General features: G+C 39.2%; 1 protein-coding gene across 3 annotated transcripts in view; it reads right to left on the bottom strand.

The window, feature by feature from the left end:
• LOC128694140 (alpha-tubulin N-acetyltransferase) overlaps positions 1 to 24,959 on the bottom strand; it is a 70,600-nt gene that overhangs the window by 37,981 nt on the left and 7,660 nt on the right. For all 3 annotated transcript variants that reach the window (XM_070093653.1, XM_070093654.1, XM_070093655.1), the window contains 7 exons: positions 20,959 to 21,108; positions 12,107 to 12,278; positions 8,760 to 8,907; positions 6,359 to 6,518; positions 6,149 to 6,227; positions 4,854 to 5,062; positions 2,085 to 2,263 (listed from right to left, as the gene is read on the bottom strand). In XM_070093653.1, coding sequence (XP_069949754.1) covers positions 2,085 to 2,263; positions 4,854 to 5,062; positions 6,149 to 6,227; positions 6,359 to 6,518; positions 8,760 to 8,907; positions 12,107 to 12,278; positions 20,959 to 21,108 — 1,097 coding nt within the window. The remainder of the gene's footprint in view (positions 1 to 2,084; positions 2,264 to 4,853; positions 5,063 to 6,148; positions 6,228 to 6,358; positions 6,519 to 8,759; positions 8,908 to 12,106; positions 12,279 to 20,958; positions 21,109 to 24,959) is intronic.

Genomic DNA, 24,959 nt, shown 5'->3' with positions numbered 1-24,959 from the left:
GGGAACTGTTTTGACAAAATTTGCATACGTCTTACTCGTCTGTGAGTGAACCATGCAAATAAGAAAACTGCCAATGAGTCCAAAGATCAAATATGGAGATTACGAGAACCAAAAATAGCTCACACTGAAAATGAAACACTACTCTGCTTGATTATGACCAGCTTATAAGTGGGTTCACTAAAGTCAAACCTACCATGAAAAGAAGTCTGATGCTGAAACAGGATCTAAAACAACTGAAAATGCCACAATCAGTTGTATACAGTTATGCAGGATAATGCAGACCAAACACATTACAAAATATATTACCATTACCACCCAAAAGACAAACATCTTTTACTGAAAAGATTTCATCTCACAAGAAGCACAGCTATTCACTTAGGTCCAGGAGGCCAACATCAACGTAAGTTATTATTAGCCTTAATAAAATGGGAGGTGCAGTAGTTTGGGAGGTAGTGCAAAAGAATGAAACATAGAAAAGAGCAAGATGAGTGACAGTAAGTCTAAACAAAGAAAGATTGCATGTCACATAGGAAGGATAATATGGAGGAAGCATTTGTATTTAAGTAACTGGAACCTAAACCTACATCTTCATTTCATTTTGCACAAATGTAGTGTGAACTAGTTTTCACACTCACAGGTGTTGCACAAAGTATTGTACAGCACTTACTATACAGTACTCAGTGAAACAACAGTCAAGCACTTTATCAAGGGTCTTCTGACAGTCAAGGAAAATGCAGTCTGCTCTCCTTACCATCTGTGCTATCAGAAATCCAGTAGCCTGGTGAGGCATGATTTTCCCTTCTCTAAACTTAATACTGTTGGTTCATGGTAAAGCTTATACTTTTAATTCTATCATTCAATTATTTAGGATCTTCTCCAGTATTTTATAGTGTGTGTATGTCAGGTAAGCTGATTTGTGGTTGAGGAATTTTTTTTTTCCTCTCCCCAATCTTGAATACTGTTACTATTGTACGTACATTCAATAAATTTCTAGGTGTGTTCTCTCTCATCTCTGAAGTAGTGTTGCTTAGGGTATCTGCCCATTGTTGAGTATCCATAAGGACATTTTATTTAGAACTATTACTCTCCTTATCAAGTAAAGTCCGCCCATTGAGTGCTACCACATTTCCTGTGACAAAGGAAGCAGAAGCCGCTTTCCATACTCTCAAATAGGACATTGAAAACTCAGTAGTTCAAGCCATTGATGAGTCCCTACCATTCGAAGTGGAAACGGATGCATCTGACATTGCCATTGCTGCAGTCTTCTCTCAGGCAGGACGACCAGTAGCCTTCTTTTCGAGAACTTTTCAAGGATCAGAGAAATGTTATGGTAAGAGAAAGAGTCGTCTCAGCAGGAGATGAGCAATTTGAGGAAGAGCAGTAACAGCAGCATGCTGGTTCAGTTTTTCTATACCTCTTCTATATTCATCAATATGTACTTCAGTGTCACTTGAGGTTAGGTGTCTTCCATTTTCAAGAAGGGTTTGTGCTAAGATATAAATACCCTTTTAATTTTGTCCAAGTTTTTCAGGTACTTTACTGTCACTACATGTCCACCAGGCACTCTGTCATCAGACAATGATCACTCACACCTGGTAAAGTTGATATTCTAGTTCCTTAATGTCTCATAGTCCTAGAGTGACAGTGGCAGAGGGAAGAACAGGATTATGGAGAATGGAAGAGAATTACACAATGGAAAAGTAGGAGGATTTCAGAGAAGAAAAAGGTGGGAGGAACAGCAATAGTAGCAACAGAAAGAAAAGACCCATGGTAAGAGAAAGAGTCGTCTCAGCAGGAGATGAGCAATTTGAGGAAGAGCAGTAACAGCAGCAATAATAACAGCAGCAGCAGCGGCAGGAGAACAGTAGCATGAATAGAAACAGGAATACAAGCAGAGATACGAGGAAGAAAGCAAAATTACCCACTATATCATCTGGTAAGTACATAAATACAAACATACCTCTACCAACATGTTGCACCACTGCTTAAACAATTTTGAATAAATTACACAAGAAAGTGCAACAGTAGAAGCATAACTTATCAAACTAAAACAGTGCCAACTTATGTGGTATGTGTAAACCTACCTGGTGACTGAGGAGTGGCAGACACTGACAACTTTTCTACCTTCTCCACCATACCATCTTCCTCCACCAAAGGCTGCTGATCAATTACATCAGCTTCACCATCTTCCTGCGGCTCTTTGGGAGGAGAGCGACGTTCAGGAGATGTGGCTGGAGTAGGGGCTATTGACCCCTGGAGACTTCTGTTAACAAAAATATAACTTTACTTGAAGTCAATACAGAATAATGAGCATACATAGTTACTTTGCACAAGGATAAATGAATGAATATGAATTATAGGATTGGTGAAAACAACAAATATAGAGGAGCCCTGCATTTCTCTCTCTTTTACAAACTGTTGGCAAGCTGCCACTATCTAAACACTTACAGGATTTGTAGGTAAATGGTTCAGAGAACTGACAACCTGATAAATGAGACACTTATGCAACACAGTGTCTCATTCATCAACTTGTCAGTTCTCTGAACCATTTATCTACAATTCCTGTCAGACACAGCAACATCTTGCAATGCTGATACAGGGAATTCTATGCTTGTCTAACCTACAGGCATGACCTATTTCTACCTGTGGATTTTTCCATGGTGATACTGCCTGCAACTGCTTTACCTCACCTGTCTGCAGTATATAAGCCCCTCTTTCTGTGTACATGGTCTGATTGGTGAAATATTTCCACAATACAGATACTGAAGTGTTGCACAAGTGTCTTATTCATCAACCTATAGGATTGTAAAGTGTATAGCATAATTATTTTGAAATAGTTAAAGTAGAATTAAGGAGAAACAGGTGGATTTAAGAAGGAAAGGGAATGTGTGGATAAAGTGTTTACAATAAAACACAAAAGCAAACAAAACCTAGATAAGAGCAAAGAGGTACTTGTTGCATGAATGGAGTTGGAAACCACAGACTAGGCTCAATAGGAAGTGATGCTGCATGTGTTGCAAATGTATAGATAAGATAAATGTAAGATAACCTACAATTACTTTCCCCGTAAAATTGGACCTTAGACAGGGATGTGTATTGCCACTATGGTGGTTTGTATTTACAAACAGGGCTGTAAAAGCAAACACTAGTGTGATGGAAAAAAGACACAGGCTTAACAGATAATGAATCTGTCAAAGTGACAACTGCCTTTAACTAACTATACAATGAATTTTGAGAGATTTGGAAAAGAAAATGAAAATGTTGGAGGAGTAGTTTGGGAGGAAGTGCAAAAGAATGAAACATAGAAAAGAGCAAGGAGATGAGTGAGAGCAAGTCTAAGCAAAGACTGCATGTCAGACAGAAAGAAAAATATAGGGAGAGCATATGTATTTAAATAATTGGGAGTGAATGTATTAGTCTATGAAAGATAAAATGACCCTGAGAGCAGATGACGGAAAAAAGTTAAGTGTTGAGGCATCTGCATACAGAAAAATTACCAAAGGATATGAACAGGAAAATGTACAAGAGTACATACAATGATGCCAAAACTTTTGTAGGATTGCAAGGCATAGTCTATAAATGTTGCAGCAATGAAAGGGGAGGAGGAGAGAGGAGGAGGAAGGAGGAGGAGGAGGAAGGAGGAAGAGGAAGAGGAAGGAGGAGGAGGAAGGAGGAGGAAGGAGGAGGAAGGAGGAGGAAGGAGGAGGAAGGAGGAGGAAGGAGGAGGAGGAGGAGAGAGGAAGGAGGGAGGAAGGAGGAGGACGGAGGAGGTGGGAGGAGGAGGAAGGAGGAGGAGGAGGAAGGAGGAGGAAGGAGGAGGAAGGAGGAGGAAGGAGGAGGAAGGAGGAGGAAGGAGGAGGAAGGAGGAGGGAGGAAGGAGGAGGAAGGAGGAGAGAGGAGGGGGGAGGAGGAAGAGGGAGGAGGAAGGAGGAGGAGGGAGGAGGAAGAGGGAGGAGGAAGAGGGAGGAGGAAGGAGGAGGGAGATGCAATATGAATGTAACAGGAATAAGAAAAAAAACTGATATACCTAAAGAAGAGGACCCTTCTTTTTAGTGTTCCACATTTTCACTGGCTTTCAAGTAAGCCAATGTTCATTGTGTTTGGTGTTTTTTATCACTTTTCCACACAACAGTTGTGTAAGGGAAGGGTGGCCAGTGCTATATTTTAAGGTAAGTATTGTATGTACTCTATTTTACCTTATCTTGTTTTTTATGCTTAGCTGTATGTATTAATTACCTAATGTATGATAGTGTAAACACATTATCAGGCATTTTAGACATTTGATAATTAAAAACACTTTTCCATCTGCCAGCAATTTTCACTTATCACACGGGGGTCAGGAACCTAAGATCTATACAAACAGGGCCCTCCTGTATACCCTTAACTTCATTTCAGTCAAAACAATATACCAATTCTTTTAAAATTAGATACATTAACTTTAAACTATTAAACTTTAAACTATAGAGTGTGAGCAGGGTAATATTTAGTGAAGGGATTCAGGGAAACCGGTTATTTTCATATAGTCGGACTTGAGTCCTGGAAATGGGAAGTACAGTGCCTGCACTTTAAAGGAGGGGTTTGGGATATTGGCAGTTTGGAGGGATATGTTGTGTATCTTTATATGTATATGCTTCTAAACTGTTGTATTCTAAGCACCTCTGCAAAAACAGTGATTATGTGTGAGTGAGGTGAAAGTGTTGAACGATGATGAAAGTATTTTCTTTTTGGGGATTTTCTTTCTTTTTTGGGTCACCCTGCCTCGGTGGGAGACGGCCGACTTGTTGGAAAAAAAAAAAAAACTTTAAACTAATTTTATTTAATTGTAATAACTAATAGCAATCAATCGTACTTACACATGTCCATCCACCAGGTCAATGCTGTTCTTGTAACTAAGAGGCTGTGAACCAGTGGCAGTGTGTGGAGTGTATGGAGTGCGTGGAGGAGACCCAGCCCATGGAGTACGTAATGGAGAGCCTGTATTTGATGGAGTTCGAGACGCAGAGTACGAAGTAGGGGTTTGAGAAAATGGAGATTCTCCACCAGAAGTCTGCCCTCGCATCCACTAGAAGATAGTGTATACTTTATATGACACCTCTAGAAAATGCTACCAGAATTTTTTTTTTATTTTTATTAACACACTGGCTACCAGAATATTAACACACTGGCTACCAGAAAATTCAGAAGAATTGAAAATAATTTTTTTTTTTTACAACAGCCTTTTCTCACCAGGGTAAGGCATCTCAAAAAAGGAAACATTCACTAGCACTCATTCAATAGCATCATTAGTAAGTAAGTACAGACATACCTCACTAATACAGCACGTGTTGACTGCTGATGTAAAAAAAAAAAAAAATTTACTCCCAAAAGCGAGGCCTGAAAATAATACCCCCTCCCCAATCTTTATGCCTGGGGCTATGCAAAAATCTGATTATCCGAGAGAAATTATCCTCTTCCTCCATCATACGGTTGAGGTTGTCTTATTAACAGTAATATATGTTAACTCTTACCATACATTTGCACATAACAAGTAACAGCAACCAGATGTGTTTTTTCCTTTAGGCTTAGAGCTCCAAGGAACACAACCCTATTTTCCCTGCATTCTTCACTTTGAATAATGCTAATTTGAATATAGAGCCATTATTCTGGAATGTAACACCAGCATTAGTTGAGGGTCTACTGTATGTTAGTTTAGTATACTGTTGCAAGTTCCTATACATTTGGTACGATTTGGCAAGGAAAAGTGGCTTATTTTTACATCGTCGACACAGACAATGTCTCTCAACTGATACCCTGGCTACATCCAACTCTGCCAGAAGGCCTACATTAACACACTCCCTCTCACTCTTTAAATGCTTTAAGTATACAGTAATGGCAACAGAATGTAAGGCAGGACAAACTAGTAATTTTTACCTAGTACAACACTGAAAAAAAAGTATTTTGGCATATGTGATGTACCATACTTCATTTCACGAAAGCATAATTTTCACAGGACACTGATTCTCAGGAATGTATCCCACTTGTTATTAAAGGGTTTACTGTACTAAATATATTAATACTACTTTAGTTCCTTTTGCCAGTTTCAAGAAGATTTATGTCATGAAAAGTCGCACAAGATAATACTAAAACAAAAATATAATTTGAATAGTACATCAAGAGTTGTTTGGTATCGAGGAGAGAGGCAAGCAGTTGGAGTGTGGCGATCAGGACGGCCATGAAGGATATCAACCCTGAAAACCACAAGCTTATTTTAATAGATAAGAAATGCACATATACAGATATATTAAATGATTTATCAAAAAATAAGTCTTGCTTTATCGAGTTGCAAACAAGTGAAACAGGATAAAAATAGAAAACGCACATGCTAGTAGGCTGCCGAGATGCATTACTTGGTCGACCAGCAGAGTGAGAATAATTGCATGAAGAAGGACGCCGGGATGCAGTAGGTGACTGGCTGCGGTCTGGAGATACAGCACGAGGACTACGGCTCACAAATGTTAAAGCCGCCTCTTCAGAAGCAACTTGAAAGAAAAATCTCCATTACCAAAGACATATCCTATATGCAATGATGTTATTTTTTTTTAACACATCAGCCATTTCCCACCAAGGCAGGGTGACCCAAAAAAGAAAAACCTCCATCATAATTCAATCCATCACTGTCTTGCCAAAGGCATGCTTACACTAGTTATAAAACTGCAACATTAACACACCTTCAGAGTGACGGCACTGTACTTCCCATCTCCAGGAATCAAGTCTGGAGCAGGTGGTTTCCTTGAATTCCTTCATAAATGTTACCTTGCTTACACTCCAACAGCACATCAAGTCCTAAAAACCATTTGTCTCCATTTGCTCCTATCTAACACGCTCATGCACGCTTGATGGAAGTCCAAGCCCCTCTCACACAAAACTTCCTTTACCCCTTCCCTCCAACCTTTCCTAAGCTGACCCCTACCCTGCCTTCCCTCTACTACAGATTTATACACTCTCGAAGTAATTCTATTTCATTCCATCCTTTCTACATGTCCAAACCATCTCAATAACCCCTCCTCAGCCCTCTGGATAATAGTTTGGTAATCCCGCACCTCCTCCTGATCTCCAAACTAGGGATTCTCTGCATTATATTCATACCACACACTGCTCTCAGACATGACATCTCCACTGCTTCCAGCCTTCTTGTTGCAACATTCACCACCTATGCCTCACACCCATATAAGAGCGTTGGTATAACTACTTTCATACATTCCCTTCCTTGCTTTCATGGATAAAGTTCTTTGTCCCCACAGACTCCTCTGTGCACCACTTACCTTTTATGCCCCGTCAATTTTATGATTCACCTCATCTTTCATAGACCCATCTGCTGACATGTCCACTCCCAAATATCTGAATACATTCACCTCCTCCATACTCTCTCCCTTCAACCTGATATCCACTCTTCCATTACCTAAAGGAAGTTGTGCATATACTACTATATATAAAACATTTTGCACCTAATAATCCTACAGCCACCACATTCAGCAACTAATAGTAGAATTTCAGAAATTATACACATTATTTATCATATATAAGAAGTACAGCACAGTATTTTGTTGGTCTGTGTCAATTACAGAAGCAAAACCAAAAAAGTAGTACAGTGCCATTTCACCTAGCAACAGCCCCCATCATGTACACACAAAAAAAAAAAAATCTGAAAAGTGCAAAAACTGAGGTACAGTACGCAATGGCTATAAATCCTAACAATTACATCAGTTAATCGATAGGAAATCTTGCAAAGTTTACTGCCATATTCATGACAAAAAAAAGTCAGCTCAATGAATAGGCAACACGTTCAGAATTGAGGATCTAAAAGGAGTTAGTCCAATGGTAAGCATTTTTAACCCTTTCATTGTTTCACGTATACTGAGTATACATTTTTGAGGCCAGTAGAACTTATGCATACTGTAAAAAAAAAAAATTCAATTTACCAGCTGTCTCCCACCAAAGTAGGGTAACCTGAAAAATAAGAAACACTTTCACCATCACTCACTCCATCACTGTTTTGTCAGAGGCACACCAATGCTACATGTATTCAGGCGGGTGGGCGGGCGGGCGGACACGCACACGTGCGCACACACGCACGCACACACGCATGCACACGCGCGCACACACGTGCACACATACATGCACACACACGCACGCACACGCGCACAAGCACGCACACACACACGTGTGTTTGCATGAAGTTGGTGAATGCTCAAGCCTCAAACTCAAAGCCTCTTTTACTCATCTTCCCTTCAGAGGATGAATCCCACCCTCCTTCCCTGCATTTCAAATTTATACCCTCCTGGTCATCCTATTTTGCCCAAACCACCTCAAGAACCCCTCCACAGCCCTCTAAATTATAGTTTTTATAACCCCACACCTTTTAATATACACACTCCAACTTCTCTTCATCATGTTCACACTACATACTGCCCTCACCTGCCTCCTCCTTGATGTGACATTTAAAACCTGTGCTTCACACTCACATAAATGTTATTACCATTATACTCTGGTACATTCACCTTTTGGCTTATATAGATATAACTGTCTCCACAGATGTCTCAATGCACCAAGATTTTTATCACTTGGTGGGAGAATGCAAAAATACTGGACAAGCAAAGGATTATTGATGTTAACTTCTTTTTAGAAATTAAGCGAAGGTCAAGGTGAACAAGAATCTGGGAAAACAGTCTGCTACTACATTTCAAACTTTATGATACAAATTTTAGTCCATGTATACTTACTTGGTCTATCAGTAAAGAAGGTATCAAAGACAACAAAGTTGTTCAGCTGGTTGACTTGCTTGTAGAGGTGATAGTGCTTCCGCAGGAATCCTAGGAACTTATCTGAGGGCTTGTCAACTGCCATGTGACCTGGTAAAACATTCTGATCCTGAGAAATTGAAAGAAAGTACATTGTACTTTTCTATTCCCTTGAAAAAACAATTGCATGCTCACCAAATAATAGACATTTATTTATACCTAAATGCCATTTCAGCTCATCAAATAAGATAACCTTATGTGCCCTGAGCTAGTTCCCTATTTTTTGCAGTCCCCAATATGTGATACAAAAGCATGTTTATATGAATGATACCGGTTGAAGAAGTTTGATTTTTTTTTTTTTTTTTTTTTCAACAAGTCGGTCGTCTCCCACCGAGGCAGGGAAATATCATTTGGAAATAAATACCGTAAAACAATTACGTGAACGCACAAGATAAGAACCTAGGTAGTAGGCTGGTAGACAGCAACTGCCCAGGGAGGTACTACTGTCCTGCCAATTGAATGTAAAACGAAAGCCTGTAATTGTTTTACATGATGGTAGGATTGCTGGTGTCCATTTTTTGTCTCATAAACATGCAAGGTTTCAGGTACGTCTTGCTACTTCTACTTACACTTAGGTCACACTACACATACATGTACAGTTAGTTAGTTTAATATGTTTATTATGCACCCCATACCCATCCTGTGGGCGGTAGTCAAAGAATACAGAGGTACATAATTGGTCCAGGGACTGGACTCCAAAGTTTTGATAGCTGAGCAAGTTACAAAGTTAATGAACTAGATCTGGTCATAATCATGACCAAGTTACAAAGGTAATGAGCTCCAGGTAGAGCTGGTCACACTCATGAATAATTGCAAAGGTAATGAATCATAAACACATTAATCATGAGAATTTACAAAGGTAATGAGCTCCAGGTAGAGCTGGTCAAAATCATGACAAGTTTCAAAGGTAATGAATGATAAACACGTTATCACATGATTACAATCATAGACAAATTACAGAGTAATGAGCAGTTAACAAACATAGCAGGGAATTCATCCATTGCCCCAACAACAGATGTTGCTAGGTGCCTGTCTCTCCTCGGCAGACAGCCATTGCAAACAGCAGCAAGTTGCCCCGGGATCTGCTGCTTGCACGAGCACCATCGACCCTCCCCAAGAGGTCCAAGAAGCCAGTGACTCCGTTAGCAGCCAGATGGAGAGCTGTCCTAGGGACATGGCAACGTCCTGGTGGACGCCAAGTTGACTGAAGATCCCAGGCCCTCGTGTGCATGGATGTTGAAGCTTGAGGAACTGAGTACACACTGCCTGTGGCACACCTGACAGCTGCCTCGCGGTCGAACTCCATGATGCTGTCCCTGTAGTGGAAGTTCCTGTGAGCCCGGCACTCCCTGCAGTGCCATTGCTGACATCGTGGGTTAGGGGAGAAGTACCCTCTATGGATGGGGTGGCGCTGGGAGTTGGGTGGGTGAGGCGGGGGAGACGGGCAGGGGCGAGGCGTTATGAGAGGGTCACTGTTTACTACACACGCCCTCCCCCTCCCCCCCAGAGGAGAGGGGGGGAGGCGCTGACTGGTCCTGACTCGACGACACCAAACCTTCTGCACAACACTTCAACTATTTACGCTGAAACGATGCACTGGGAAATCCGTTCGCTGCTCTGGTATCTTCTCAAAGCATTCACACTGAGTTCTGTTAAGTAGGGACCTGGTCAGCCTCTTTGACCTGGAGCTATCCTTGAATATATACACACACCCCTCTGGGTTTTCTTCTATTTTCTTACTAGTTCTTGTTTATTTCCTCTTATCTCCATGGGGAAGTGGGACAGAATTCTTCCTCTGTAAGCTATGCGTGTTGTAAGAGGCGACTAAAATGCCAGGAGCAAGGGGCTAGTAACCCCTTCTCCTGTATAAATTACTAAATTTAAAAAGAGAAACTTTTGTTTTTCTTTTTGGGCCACCCTGCCTTGGTGGGATATGGCCGGTTTGTTGAAAAAAAAAAAAAAAAAAAAAGATAAGAACCACAGGTGACTGCTATATCACTGATATCTGCAACACCTAATAAAAGCATCATTATAAAATAGACTGACTAACATGTAAACAAGCAGAGAAAAAACAGAGGACCATCCTAAAAGTTGATAAAGATCAGTCTATTAGGGATGTTACAAGGTATCAGCATCATTTAATTCTGAGTATAATTTCGATGGTATCAACAGCGGCCTAAAATCGAGTATGGGTATCGGCAAAAATTTTAGTATCTTCCTATCTCTACAATCTACAAGATATTTTACACATATAAAGCTATCATTTCAACAAAATAATACAGTGATTAGTGGTCCTCTTGTACTCAAATTTTATCAACTTAATATACACTAAACAGTAGTAAACAAAGAATATAAATGGATGAAAACCAACACTAAATTTTGAAGAAGAAAAAACTAAATAATATGTAGAAAACATAATCAGATAATCCCCAGAATTCACAATACCAAACCAAAATAAAAAAAAAAAAAAAAAAAAAAAAAAAAAAAAAATCTAGGCCTACAGAGACAGGTTTACTAGTGAATATGTTAAAAAGAATATTGAAATACAGTATTTAAAATATATTATTTACAGTACTTAATCTATACCCTAATAGAGAACTGGTGGTTAACGCTCTCGCTTCACACGGTGAGGGCCTGGGTTCGATTCCCAGCCAGAGTAGAAACTTTGGACGTGTTTCTTTCCATCTGTTGTCTATGTTCCCCATCAGTAAAATGGGTACCTGGGTGTTAGTCGACTGGTGTGGGTCGCATCCTGGGACACTGACCTAAGGAGGCCTGGTCACAGACCAGGCCGCGGGGGCATTGACCCCCGGAACTCTCTCCAGATAAAACTCCAGATAAACTCTCCAGATCTCTGACTTATGATGAATTATACAACAATAAAGTTACTCCTTTCTAAATACACAGGGTGACCAAAAAGAAGAAACACTTTCACCAACATTCATACATAATCACTGTCATTATTATACTTAGTTATTTGAGAAATGACAAATGGTATTGATATCATTCAAAAAGCCAAATGATGAGACAAAAAAACAGTAGCAATAAATTAAGAATGTACAGGCTGCAGAACACTAAATTATTCACAATAAATATCAGACACATCATACACAAACAGCACATCATATATTATGGTACTTCTCTATCAGACAGTCATATTTGCTTCTTCCCACACTAATAATTCTACTGGACATAGTTCACCATTTTCTGGTAATTTATAGTGATATAGAATAATTGGCACTTCAACAAAAGAACTGTAACCTTCTTACCCGTAGCATATGATCAAACAGCCTCCTGCCATAACCCCTGCGTTGTCTTGACTCATGAATGTAGAAGTCTAAAACACAGAGAGGTGCACATTCCTTTGTTCGTTGCTCACTATCAAGAAGGAATAACTTCTTACGGCCAACCTTAAGCATGCCAACAACAAGACACTGTCCTCTGAAAAAGAAATCAAATATGAAGCTTGTCTACACAATTGTTTCAATTGGGATAAATTCAGATTTCAAAGAACATAGGCCAGTACTGGTTTAGCAACAGACTTGTTGATCAGTGGAGCAATCTGCCAAGTTGGGTCACATAAGTTAACATCTTCAGAAGCTTTAAAAATGGATTACACACAATAGCTAGAAGGACTGAATTTGAAAAGGACCTGCCAAGAATGAGCCAGTAGGCCTACTGCAATGTTCCTCTATCTTTATATTCTTGTACTTCTATCACTCAATGGAAAAGAACACTGTGGTCAGTATCATGGATGGGGTCAAATGCACATATCCAAATACAACAACACAAATATAAGTATAACAACACTATGGGTACCCTTCTAAAAACAGATTACATATGTACATGGTGTTGTCCACCCTGACTCTGCTATTTGGACTAACTATACAGTTCATGAGTACTGATGCCCATTTCAGTGAAAAGACAATTAGCATAGTCTGCATAGGAGTCGGACAAGGCAACAGGTATGTCAATGTCACAGAAATGTACTGCTGTCCTGGGTCTCAGATCATATGTATGTGGCTGTACAGGACTGTCATTGGTCGTAGTAGTAGAGGAAAGGGAAGTAGAAAGGTTGTCACTAGTATTAGTCTGGTTGTGGCTTTGCCACGCACTTTCCTCCAGCTCAGCCTCGGCTTGCACATTGTCAATGTACTTCATGTGGTCAAGGTGAGCAATTGGACACGCATTGGAAGATGATGTCATTTGTTTACTCTTGAACATTGGCAAAAATCGAACATTTCCACTACTCTGACCTCAATTTTAAGGTACTTTCCAGCATGAAACCAATCAAAATTATATCTATTTCTGTAACATCTTCCATTCTATCCAATGAGATAAAAATGAGAATACAACCATACAAACCATACGAAAATACACCGCAAAAGTCGCTGTTTTACATCAAGAGCATGGTCGCTATTTTTTCTCATTGTGCACTGCATGCTGCAGTATTTCTTTTTTATATAGAGCACACTTACCACACAGACCTATTCTCTCATATGTGGGCCCAAATTTACTGGTCACAGCTCATCTGAGTGAGCTGAGCTCATGGCAACTGACAGTGGCTTCAAAGCCACCTTATCATTTATAGACAATGTATGGTGTATGTGCTTTACACAACAAGAAGCATTTCTTTTATTCACTGGAACCATGGCTAGGGCTAAAAGTGATCAGGTTATAACAATACATGAAGAAAAAGAAATTCGAAAGACTTGTAAGGCACGTAACGCCACCAAACAGTAGCGGCAGATTGGTGTGGCAACCCCGGGAATTTGAAATTATTTATTTTTTATTATTAACACACTGGCCGATTCCCACCAAGGCAGGGTAGCCCAAAAAAGAAAAACTTTCACCATCATTCACTCCATTACTGTCTTGCCAGAAGGGTGCTTTACACTACAGTTTTTAAACTGCAACATTAACACCCCTCCTTCAGAGTGCAGGCACTGTACTTCCCATCTCCAGGACTCAAGTCCAGCCTGCCGGTTTCCCTGAATCCCTTCATAAATGTTACTTTGCTCACACTCCAACAGCACGTCAAGTATTAAAAACCATTTGTCTCCATTCACTCCTATCAAACACGCTCACGCATGCCTGCTGGAAGTCTAAGCCCCTCGCACACAAAACCTCCTTTACCCCCTCCCTCCAACCTTTCCTAGGCCGACCCCTACCCCGCCTTCCTTCCACTACAGATTGATACACTCTTGAAGTCATTCTGTTTCGCTCCATTCTCTCTACATGTCCGAACCACCTCAACAACCCTTCCTCAGCCCTCTGGACAACAGTTTTGGTAATCCCGCACCTCCTCCCAACTTCCAAACTACGAATTCTCTGCATTATATTCACACCACATATTGCCCTCAGACATGACATCTCCACTGCCTCCAGCCTTCTCCTCGCTGCAACATTCATCACCCATGCTTCACACCCATATAAGAGTGTTGGTAAAACTATACTCTCATACATTCCCCTCTTTGCCTCCAAGGACAAAGTTGTCTCCACAGCTAGCCAAAATTAGTGCCGGATTATCGATGGAACCAGATTACTGATTGGCAGATTAGAGATGGCCAACCTGTACTGCATTTTTTGGGGAAACCCTTAATTACAAATAAAACAAATACATACAAGAACTACACGAAGAAAATACAAACGCAAAACTTCAAGTACAAACCAAATGTCAGTGTTCAAATACAAATAAATTAAAATTACTAATATAAAAGTATTTTATCACAATTTTCCTGTAATATACTGATAATTAATTTGAAAAGAATGTTAAGTGACCACTAGTGCAATTTCCAGTACAGTCATAAGAATCAAAGCAGTTTACTTTATAGCAGCTCAAATAAATGCTTCTAACACTTGTTGTACAGAATTTTTCATATTTTTAAAAGTATCCTGCTGGTATTTTGCTACTAACCCATCTACAGTGCTGCTAAAAAACACTAGCAGCTCCTATTTGTTGAAACAGCTGGGAAACTTACAAAGGAATAATTTCAGTTCATAAAGAACGAAACACTGAAATATTTCACTTTGTACATAAGAATGTTAATAAATAAAATTATTTTTCAAGAGCCATACAAAGAAGTTACAGTCGTTAGTTTTATATTTCAATTCGTTACAATTATCAAATAATTATAATACAAAATACCATAACTTGATACAATCGAAGGATCAGAAGAAAGCCACTTATAATGAAATGCATTTCAGGAAAACTAATCACATAGTACTTAAATCTAGAACTAGCATATAATTTTAGTCATTGTGTATCAGTACAGTCTGAGTGATAAATGATAGATAAACTATTTCTACACAGTATAGATTACAATTACATGTAATTAGGAAAAGGCAGTATTACTGACATACTTTATAGAAAGCCTTTTGTTATGTAGAGCATTTTCAGCAGCTTTAAAATTCCACTAGTAGAAGCAAGTAGGCAGGAACTGAGCAGCACTGCAGCAAACAAAGTGGCTTCAAATAATCCTCAAAGTGGGGGAAATGTTAAATTTTTGGTGATTTTCCTAAGTCTGTTTTATGGGCTTTTACTTCAGTTACTGGGAGAGCCTAAACCATGACTAATCATTCTTAGTTTTATTAGCTGAGAAACAGGCTAAAACTTCAATTTTTTTGTGTGATGATGGATTCAAAATGGAAGGTGTTATAGAGGATAGGCCTGGGAACATAACTAATGAACACAAGAGAGGTCATTTAGTGGCTGGAATCCCTACTGTGTTTATTATTTTGGACTATTATTAAATGGGCTTATTTTTTAATTTCTGGGCATTTTTGGGGTAGTTTTAATAGTTAAACAGGTAGTGTCTTGCACTCAATCAACAGGAACTGCATCAATCTGATAAATGTAATTGGCCTAAAATAGGTCTTAAAGTGGATGAAATTGTTGATGCATAAATTGCACCCAGAATGACAACATCACACCTGCATAATTTCGTATGTTTTCCTTCAAATTTTGCATTCTTAGTGTCATTACCTTCAGAAAAAAACTATTTTTTTTAGAAGATATTTTAAAAATTATGAAGGTGAAAGGGTTAATAACCAACAATAACCTCCCACACCCTGTTATTACTGTCCAGAACCTCTGCATTTTTCTTGGACATTACTTTCCAACTGCATTTGTTTCTAGTTTTATGTTTGGTATGTGTTATGAGTTCCTTTGTGAATTAGTTTTACTGAGATTGGCAAGTGGTGGTGGTGACACTGCCTGCCACATGTCTGTATAGACATTGTAAATAGCCACATGAATCTATTCCACATACAGTGGAACCTCAAAATCGAACTTTCTTTGGTCCAGAAGGCTGTTCGAGTGCCTTTACCGAATGAATTTATTCCCATGAGGAGTAATGTAAATTAGATTAGTCCATTTCAGACCCTCAAAAATGCACTTATAAAAGCACTTACAAAAATACACTTACATAATTGGTTGTGTTGGGAGCAGTTCGATTTTTGAGGTTCCACTGTACTGTATTTCTAGATCAATAAGCACCAACTACAATGTGAGGAATTAAAACTTCATTATTTATGACGAAGACACACTAAAGAAATTTTTAAAGTTTTACTCCAAAATGTCAGGAGCACATTCCTATCTTTCTGAGTGTTTTTTCTATTCATTTAACACTATTTCATGTAATACACCATTCTCAGTAATGTAACCACAGTGCTACTTGAAAGTCTACACAAGTCTAGTTTCAAGTCAATACAAAAATTAATTCTCCACTCCAGGAAAGGGTGGATTAAAAAATAATTATGCAAAGCATTAAGGCAATCCCTCCTATTATGAGTACCTAATGATATATCACAAAAATCTGGTTTGTCAAAATATATTAGCATGTGGAAAAAAAGACACTTATGTACAGTTCAGGACATTAGAGGAAATGTTTAGCCATGACTAGGTAGTAGGTTGGTAGACAGAAACCGCCCAGGGAGGTACTACCGTCCTGCCAAGTGAGTGTAAAACGGAAACCTGTAATTGTTTTACATGATGGTAGGATTGCTGGTGTCTTTTTTCTGTCTCGTAAACATGCAAGATTTCAGATAAGTCTTGCTACTTCTACTTAGGTCACACTACACATACATGTACAAGCATATATATACACACCCCTCTGGGTTTTCTTCTATTTTCTTTCTAGTTCTTGTTCTTGTTTATTTCCTCTTATTTCCATGGGGAAGTGGAACAGAATTCTTCCTCCGTAAGCCATGCGTGTTGTAAGAGGCGACTAAAATGCCGGGGGCAAGGGGCTAGTAACCCCTTCTCTTGTATAAATTACTAAATTTAAAAAGAGAAACTTTCGTTTTTCTTTTTGGGCCGCCCTGCCTCGGTGGGATACGGCCGGTTTGTCGAAAGAAGAAGAAAGCTTAGCCACGAGTGGCTTCTTCAGTCCTAATAGAGAGAGGAGCAAGAAATGAGTATATACAGTGGCTTGAGTCATGTGATAAGCCATGAGAGGGGTAGTAGTAATACAAGTGTGGCGAGATGGGTTGGGTTTGAGAAGGACCTGACAACATAATGTTACAGCAGTCTCCAGAATGGGTAATATCCAGTTGATTAGCAATTTGGAAATAGTATAATATCTGGATTTTTTATGGATAATGTTACTGACAACAATCAGGGCAGCCTCTATACACTTCTGCCATCGTAAATCTTCTTTAATGACTAATATAGCCTCACTGAATTTCAAGAGGTGTCCAACATCATAACCTGTGTTGGACACATGCGTATCTATAGTTATCACGGCTGCAGGTGTTTTTGTGTTCCCTGATCCTTATCCAGAGATCTCATCGTTTTCTCCCACATATATTTTGTCACACCCCCACGTGGTACTGTGTATACTCCTGCACTCCTACCAGAGTCGAGAGTCATTCTTGGGTTTTTGCACCAGGTTTCTAATAGTAGTTGAAGAGCTGGTGGATATTTTAACATGTTTGTTGTCAAGTATTTTAGAAATGTTAACTGTAGTTGTAGCTACACTGAGAGTAAAAGGTAGATGGGATACAAGGAGAATAGAAGCATCAGGGAAGAGAGAGGTGAAGGTTTATAAACTAAAAGAGGAGGCAGTTAGGGTAAGATATAAACAGCTATTGGAGGATAGATGGGCTAATGAGAGCATAGGCAATGGGGTCGAAGAGGTATGGGGTAGGTTTAAAAATGTAGTGTTAGAGTGTTCAGCAGAAGTTTGTGGTTACAGGAAAGTGGGTGCAGGAGGGAAGAGGAGCGATTGGTGGAATGATGATGTAAAGAGAGTAGTAAGGGAGAAAAAGTTAGCATATGAGAAGTTTTTACAAAGTAGAAGTGATGCAAGGAGGGAAGAGTATATGGAGAAAAAGAGAGAAGTTAAGAGAGTGGTGAAGCAATGTAAAAAGAGAGCAAATGAGAGAGTGGGTGAGATGTTATCAACAAATTTTGTTGAAAATAAGAAAAAGTTTTGGAGTGAGATTAACAAGTTAAGAAAGCCTAGAGAACAAATGGATTTGTCAGTTAAAAATAGGAGAGGAGAGTTATTAAATGGAGAGTTAGAGGTATTGGGAAGATGGAAGGAATATTTTGAGGAATTGTTAAATGTTGATGAAGATAGGGAAGCTGTGATTTCGTGTATAGGGCAAGGAGGAATAACATCTTGTAGGAGTGAGGAAGAGCCAGTTGTGAGTGTGGGGGAAGTTCGTGAGGCAGTAGGTAAAATGAAAGGGGGTAAGGCAGCCGGGATTGATGGGATAAAGATAGAAATGTTAAAAGCAGGTGGGGATATAGTTTTGGAGTGGTTGGTGCAATTATTTAATAAATGTATGGAAGAGGGTAAGGTACCTAGGGATTGGCAGAGAGCATGTATAGTTCCTTTGTATAAAGGCAAAGGGGATAAAAGAGAGTGCAAAAATTATAGGGGGATAAGTCTGTTGAGTGTACCTGGTAAAGTGTATGGTAGAGTTATAATTGAAAGAATTAAGAGTAAGACGGAGAATAGGATAGCAGATGAACAAGGAGGCTTTAGGAAAGGTAGGGGGTGTGTGGACCAGGTGTTTACAGTGAAACATATAAGTGAACAGTATTTAGATAAGGCTAAAGAGGTCTTTGTGGCATTTATGGATTTGGAAAAGGCGTATGACAGGGTGGATAGGGGGGCAATGTGGCAGATGTTGCAAGTGTATGGTGTAGGAGGTAGGTTACTGAAAGCAGTGAAGAGTTTTTATGAGGATAGTGAGGCTCAAGTTAGAGTATGTAGGAAAGAGGGAAATTTTTTCCCAGTAAAAGTAGGCCTTAGACAAGGATGTGTGATGTCACCGTGGTTGTTTAATATATTTATAGATGGGGTTGTAAGAGAAGTAAATGCGAGGGTCTTGGCAAGAGGCGTGGAGTTAAAAGATAAAGAATCACACACAAAGTGGGAGTTGTCACAGCTGCTCTTTGCTGATGACACTGTGCTCTTGGGAGATTCTGAAGAGAAGTTGCAGAGATTGGTGGATGAATTTGGTAGGGTGTGCAAAAGAAGAAAATTAAAGGTGAATACAGGAAAGAGTAAGGTTATGAGGATAACAAAAAGATTAGGTGATGAAAGATTGAATATCAGATTGGAGGGAGAGAGTATGGAGGAGGTGAACGTATTCAGATATTTGGGAGTGGACGTGTCAGCGGATGGGTCTATGAAAGATGAGGTGAATCATAGAATTGATGAGGGAAAAAGAGTGAGTGGTGCACTTAGGAGTCTGTGGAGACAAAGAACTTTGTCCTTGGAGGCAAAGAGGGGAATGTATGAGAGTATAGTTTTACCAACGCTCTTATATGGGTGTGAAGCGTGGGTGATGAATGTTGCAGCGAGGAGAAGGCTGGAGGCAGTGGAGATGTCATGTCTGAGGGCAATGTGTGGTGTGAATATAATGCAGAGAATTCGTAGTTTGGAAGTTAGGAGGAGGTGCGGGATTACCAAAACTGTTGTCCAGAGGGCTGAGGAAGGGTTGTTGAGGTGGTTCGGACATGTAGAGAGAATGGAGCGAAACAGAATGACTTCAAGAGTGTATCAGTCTGTAGTGGAAGGAAGGCGGGGTAGGGGTCGGCCTAGGAAGGGTTGGAGGGAGGGGGTAAAGGAGGTTTTGTGTGCGAGGGGCTTGGACTTCCAGCAGGCATGCGTGAGCGTGTTTGATAGGAGTGAATGGAGACAAATGGTTTTTAATACTTGACGTGCTGTTGGAGTGTGAGCAAAGTAACATTTATGAAGGGATTCAGGGAAACCGGCAGGCCGGACTTGAGTCCTGGAGATGGGAAGTACAGTGCCTGCACTCTGAAGGAGGGGTGTTAATGTTGCAGTTTAAAAACTGTAGTGTAAAGCACCCTTCTGGCAAGACAGTGATGGAGTGAATGATGGTGAAAGTTTTTCTTTTTCGGGCCACCCTGCCTTGGTGGGAATCGGCCGGTGTGATAATAAAAAAAATAAAATAATATGAATAGTAGGTAGTAGGTTGGTAGACAGCAACCGCCCAGGGAGGTACTACCATCCTGCCAAGTGAGTGTAAAACGAAAGCCTGTAATTGTTTTACATGATGGTAGGATTGCTGGTGTCCTTTTTCTGTCTCATAAACATGCAAGATTTCAGGTACGTCTTGCTACTTCTGCTTACACTTAGGTCACACTACACATGTACAAGCATATATATACACACACCCGTCTGGGTTTTTTGCTATTTTCTTTCTAGTTCTTGTTCTTGTTTATTTCCTCTATCTCCATGGGGAAGTGGAACAGAATTCTTACTCTGTAAGCCATGCGTGTTGTAAGAGGCGACTAAAATGCCGGGAGCAAGGGGCTAGTAACCCCTTCTCCTGTATAAATTACTAAATTTAAAAAGAGAAGCTTTTGTTTTTCTTTTTGGGCCACCCTGCCTCGGTGGGATACGGCCAGCTTGTTCAAAGAAGAAGAATTGCATGAATAATTTAGTTTGCTAAAAATTTGTACTACATTATCTGGCACACATTTAAAACTTTGCAAACAGATTTGGTAAAGCAAACTGCCAGACATGGCATGGTAATTCACCTGGCAATAAGCATTAAATAAGAGCTTGAATGTGCTTGTAGAAATTTTACATCTTATAAAATATTTCTCTAATAGCTAGTTAAGCATATTACTTACGTGGATTCATCTTCTTCTTTCATGAGATAAAGAAGGTGGTCAGAATTTTGCAGTTTGTCTGCTGTTGTGATAACATTGTTGAGACCTTGAGCAAAGGAGGATGCCTCTCCTATAGCATTGATGATCTGATACAGATGCTGGAACTCAACCCTGAAAATAAAATAAAATGACTAAGAATCAAAATGCACAGCACTGACTGACAGAAATAAGAAACCTGTTTAGAATCTATATCATTAAGGTAATACAAATAAAAATAGGAAATGCACAGCATTTTCAAGCAAATGATTTTTATAACACATTGGCTGTCTTCCACCGAGGCAGGGCGACCCAAAAAAGAAACACTACCATCATTCACACATAATCACTGTCTTTGCAGAGGCACCCAGACATGACAGTTTATGTCATTCCAAACATCCAATATCCCAAACCCCTCCTTTAAAGTACTACAGGCATTGTACTTCCCACTTCCATGACTCAAGTCTGGCTAACCAGTTAATTCAGTTAATCACTTAAACAATATAAACTTTTGTATTTGTACTATACCAACCTGTCAGCTAGAATTTTTATTTATTAAATGAACATCAATTCTAAAAAAAAAAATCAATAACACAAATTTTAAAAATAAGGAATGCATGTTATAAAACAAGTAAAAATTTAAAAATATGTGCAACAGAATCATGAGCAATAAACAAACAAAAATTTATTTCTTTGTGTAGTATACAAAGTGTAGTTTACATGTAATAAAATATTGCTAAGCACAAACAAAGCAAATAATTTTTATGGTAGAGTAAGGAAAACAATTACAGTGCATTCAACAATAATAAAATTTGTTGAATTTACTAAACATAAAAATGGAACTCTTTAAAAGATGTATGATATGCTGGTAAGCCAAATATTAGTTACCTCGCAATTTGATTTTCCCACGGGTATGAAGAACTTGAATTTGCACATTTAAATTAATTACCCATGTACTGTGCTTAGTAAACACTAACACTTATTTATTGTAATTTGTATTACATTCACAGTACTGCAAGCAACTACCATGTTCACAATGATATTAAAAAATTTAAGTACTGAACAGACTATTACTAAATAATACAATATTAACCTTACAATATAAAACTTAGAGCTAAGATTAAAAAGAAAACACAAAAAAAAAAAATTAAAATAAACACAAAAAATGCTTAACAAAATAAAGTTCAATGACCCAGCTGTCTACATTACTAAAGGCATAACCGGCAAGTGGAGTGACCAGCAAGTGCCAATGGTTATTCAGAAGCAATAATAACAAGACTTCACCCCCATGATGGCATTTAACTGCACACAACACATGAAAGTCCCCACCTGTATTGATTACCTTTACCTTCATTGCAGTGAGCCTGACTTACAATATGGTGCATTATCTGCAGGGGCAAAGGAAAGGGAAAATCATGAGCAGGTTGCTGTCACAACACAACTGACAAGCACTAATTAATGGTAGAGAAAAATAAAAATAAATTAATATATTAAGATGGGAAGGATAAACAAAACCAGACAGCAGCTACATTAAAAAGATAGCCAATAAAGGGGAAAATCTAAGCAATTGTAATAAAGCATGTTTTCTGAAAAAAATAAAATTAAGCCAAAATTAACAGTAAATGGAAAAAAATCAAGAAAATAATGAACTGAAAACACCTACATAAATAAAATAAATTATAAAAAAGTATCAACCATGAGAAATACTGTAATTAGGTGTGCATATAAAATATACAACACCAACACACAGGATCCTCAAACATGGCAAAAGTATAGGTAAGTCTATGAGAAATGAACACAAGTTCCAAGAGCTAGGATCCAGTCAGTGTACTAAGCGAGTGGTCTCTAATCACGTGAGGCGGTGGCCCCTCCCACTGGCTGCAATCAATACTACACAAACATAACTGGACTGAAGCAAATTGCACCCAACATGCCAGCATAGAAAAAGCAGAAAATGGTATTCAATGCTTTAATATTGAAACACTGACCTCTAATTTGCACATTCCTCTGCTGAAATATATAATTTTCTCAACAACTGTAATTAGAGATCAAATACTCAATAGGATCATGATAAAAACTTACACTTGATCCAGAAAAATTATTATAGTTCATAAATTATTAAGTCAAAGAACTAAGGTGAGGAAAGGAAAAAGTGTAGGAAAGTAGTTATGAAATTTAAAAAGTGATCATTTAGAACTCTTTGCAATAAACAAAACACAAACACAAAGATAATACAGTAATAAATAATAATAACCTACTAGTATGAATAAAACACACAACACGAATAAATGCTTTCACACCAAGCTAAAATAACAAGCATCAACTAAAACTGATTAAACTGCTAATGTCAGAGATCCTTAAGGCACCCTGGTAATTATAAAAACCATGACAAACAAAAAGGCCCAAGCCACAGACAAACATGCCACAAGCCACATACACAGTAAGGGACAAGAGCATCTGTAAACAATGGCCATGGGTGAGGTATATGCCCAGTCTTCAATTGACACAGCCTTTTCTAAAAGTTACAATTTCTGTTGAAGGAGGGTAGCCAAATGCCCTCATTTAACTTGCTTCTCGTCTGTAGGTCAGACCAGGCCTGCCACTCCTGGATTTTTAGGACCACAGTAGAAGACAGAGGCATACTGAGCCAGGGCAAACAAAAGTGAATTGGGAATCTGAGTACTGTGAACTAAAATCCAACTTAGCCAGCTATCAGGATGAGAACAGCAAGAATTGTGTGGAGCTCTGCAGTGAACACAGGATTTGTTTGGCAACTGTGCACAATAGTCTTCACTAGCAGTTACCACAAAGTCAATGCAACCCTCACTCTTGTCCCATCAATAAAAGTCTTTATTCTTCAAGAATAAATAAACTCATGTTCCAAGAACTTAGCCAAGGTCATCAACAAAACTTGGCACTTAGGAGATCCCAACTACTACATACAAAGACATACCTCAGGCACTGTCTTAGTAGGGCAGGGATAGAAGTCAACCTCTCTGACTACAGGTATATTGAGACCATAATCCAAGACAGCAGCTCACATCTGAACATTAATTGACACAGGAAGCCTTGCAGGACAATGAAAGGTTTTTTCCCCTCTCTCCACCACGAAGATCACAGCATAAGTTTGGTTGCTAGGTGTATTCCCAACCCAAAACAGATAGTGCAGGCCTAGCCCTCCATGAGAGATCCAAGGAAAAAATCACCCAACTTAATATAAAAGGCTCTCAAAAGGAAAAATATGTAATATGCCCATGGCAAGCTGTAGCCCAAGGTGATAGACAAAATTTAGAAAAGACAGAAGGAATGAGATGGCAGAGTAGTAGGTCTGGCAACCAAACTCCAGCTGGAATGGCATAAGGCTATATACAGGTTGAATATGACCCACTGATATGGTTCCCCAGGTAGAGCAAGAGAGCACTTGAGGAATGTATCACCTGCAGAGAATCCACTTGGAATTTTTTTTTATATAATAGGGCTAAATAGGGTCCTGTTCAAACATTCTAATAAATGTCACCTGTTGTTCATAGGAAAGGACCTTCTCCTCCTTCTCCAAGAATCTCACAATAGCTTCAATTCAGCTGCTAGAAGCAACAGCTGCATAATATTTATTAGGATGCAGAAGGTATACCCTCTTATTTGCCTTTCCAAAACCCATCTTCTTGGCATATACACAGAGCAGCAGCGCACTCATGGAACATCATGGAATCTTGATTCAGAGGACATCTCCACAACCTTCTTTACTACTACTACTGACTCGTCCCTCGGGAATGATGTACTTTAACTGGGGTATCCCGCCTACCAGTGACAACGTCTTCATCTGCTACATGTTCCTTTCCACTTGACACAAGTATATAATTGCCAGCCTTCTTGCCTGTGCTCCAGATTCTTCACAACTATGATGATCTTTACACCAACTCCAAGGCTGAGGGACTGATTACCTCAACTTTTGCATTTAGTTCTACTGTCTTCCAATTATGTCCTTG

The sequence above is a fragment of the Cherax quadricarinatus genome, chromosome 43 (genome assembly GCF_038502225.1).
Source record: "Cherax quadricarinatus isolate ZL_2023a chromosome 43, ASM3850222v1, whole genome shotgun sequence".
Classification (NCBI taxonomy): domain Eukaryota; kingdom Metazoa; phylum Arthropoda; class Malacostraca; order Decapoda; family Parastacidae; genus Cherax; species Cherax quadricarinatus.
The sequence above is the reverse complement of the archived record's forward strand: the minus strand, read 5'-3'. Positions and strand labels throughout refer to the sequence as shown.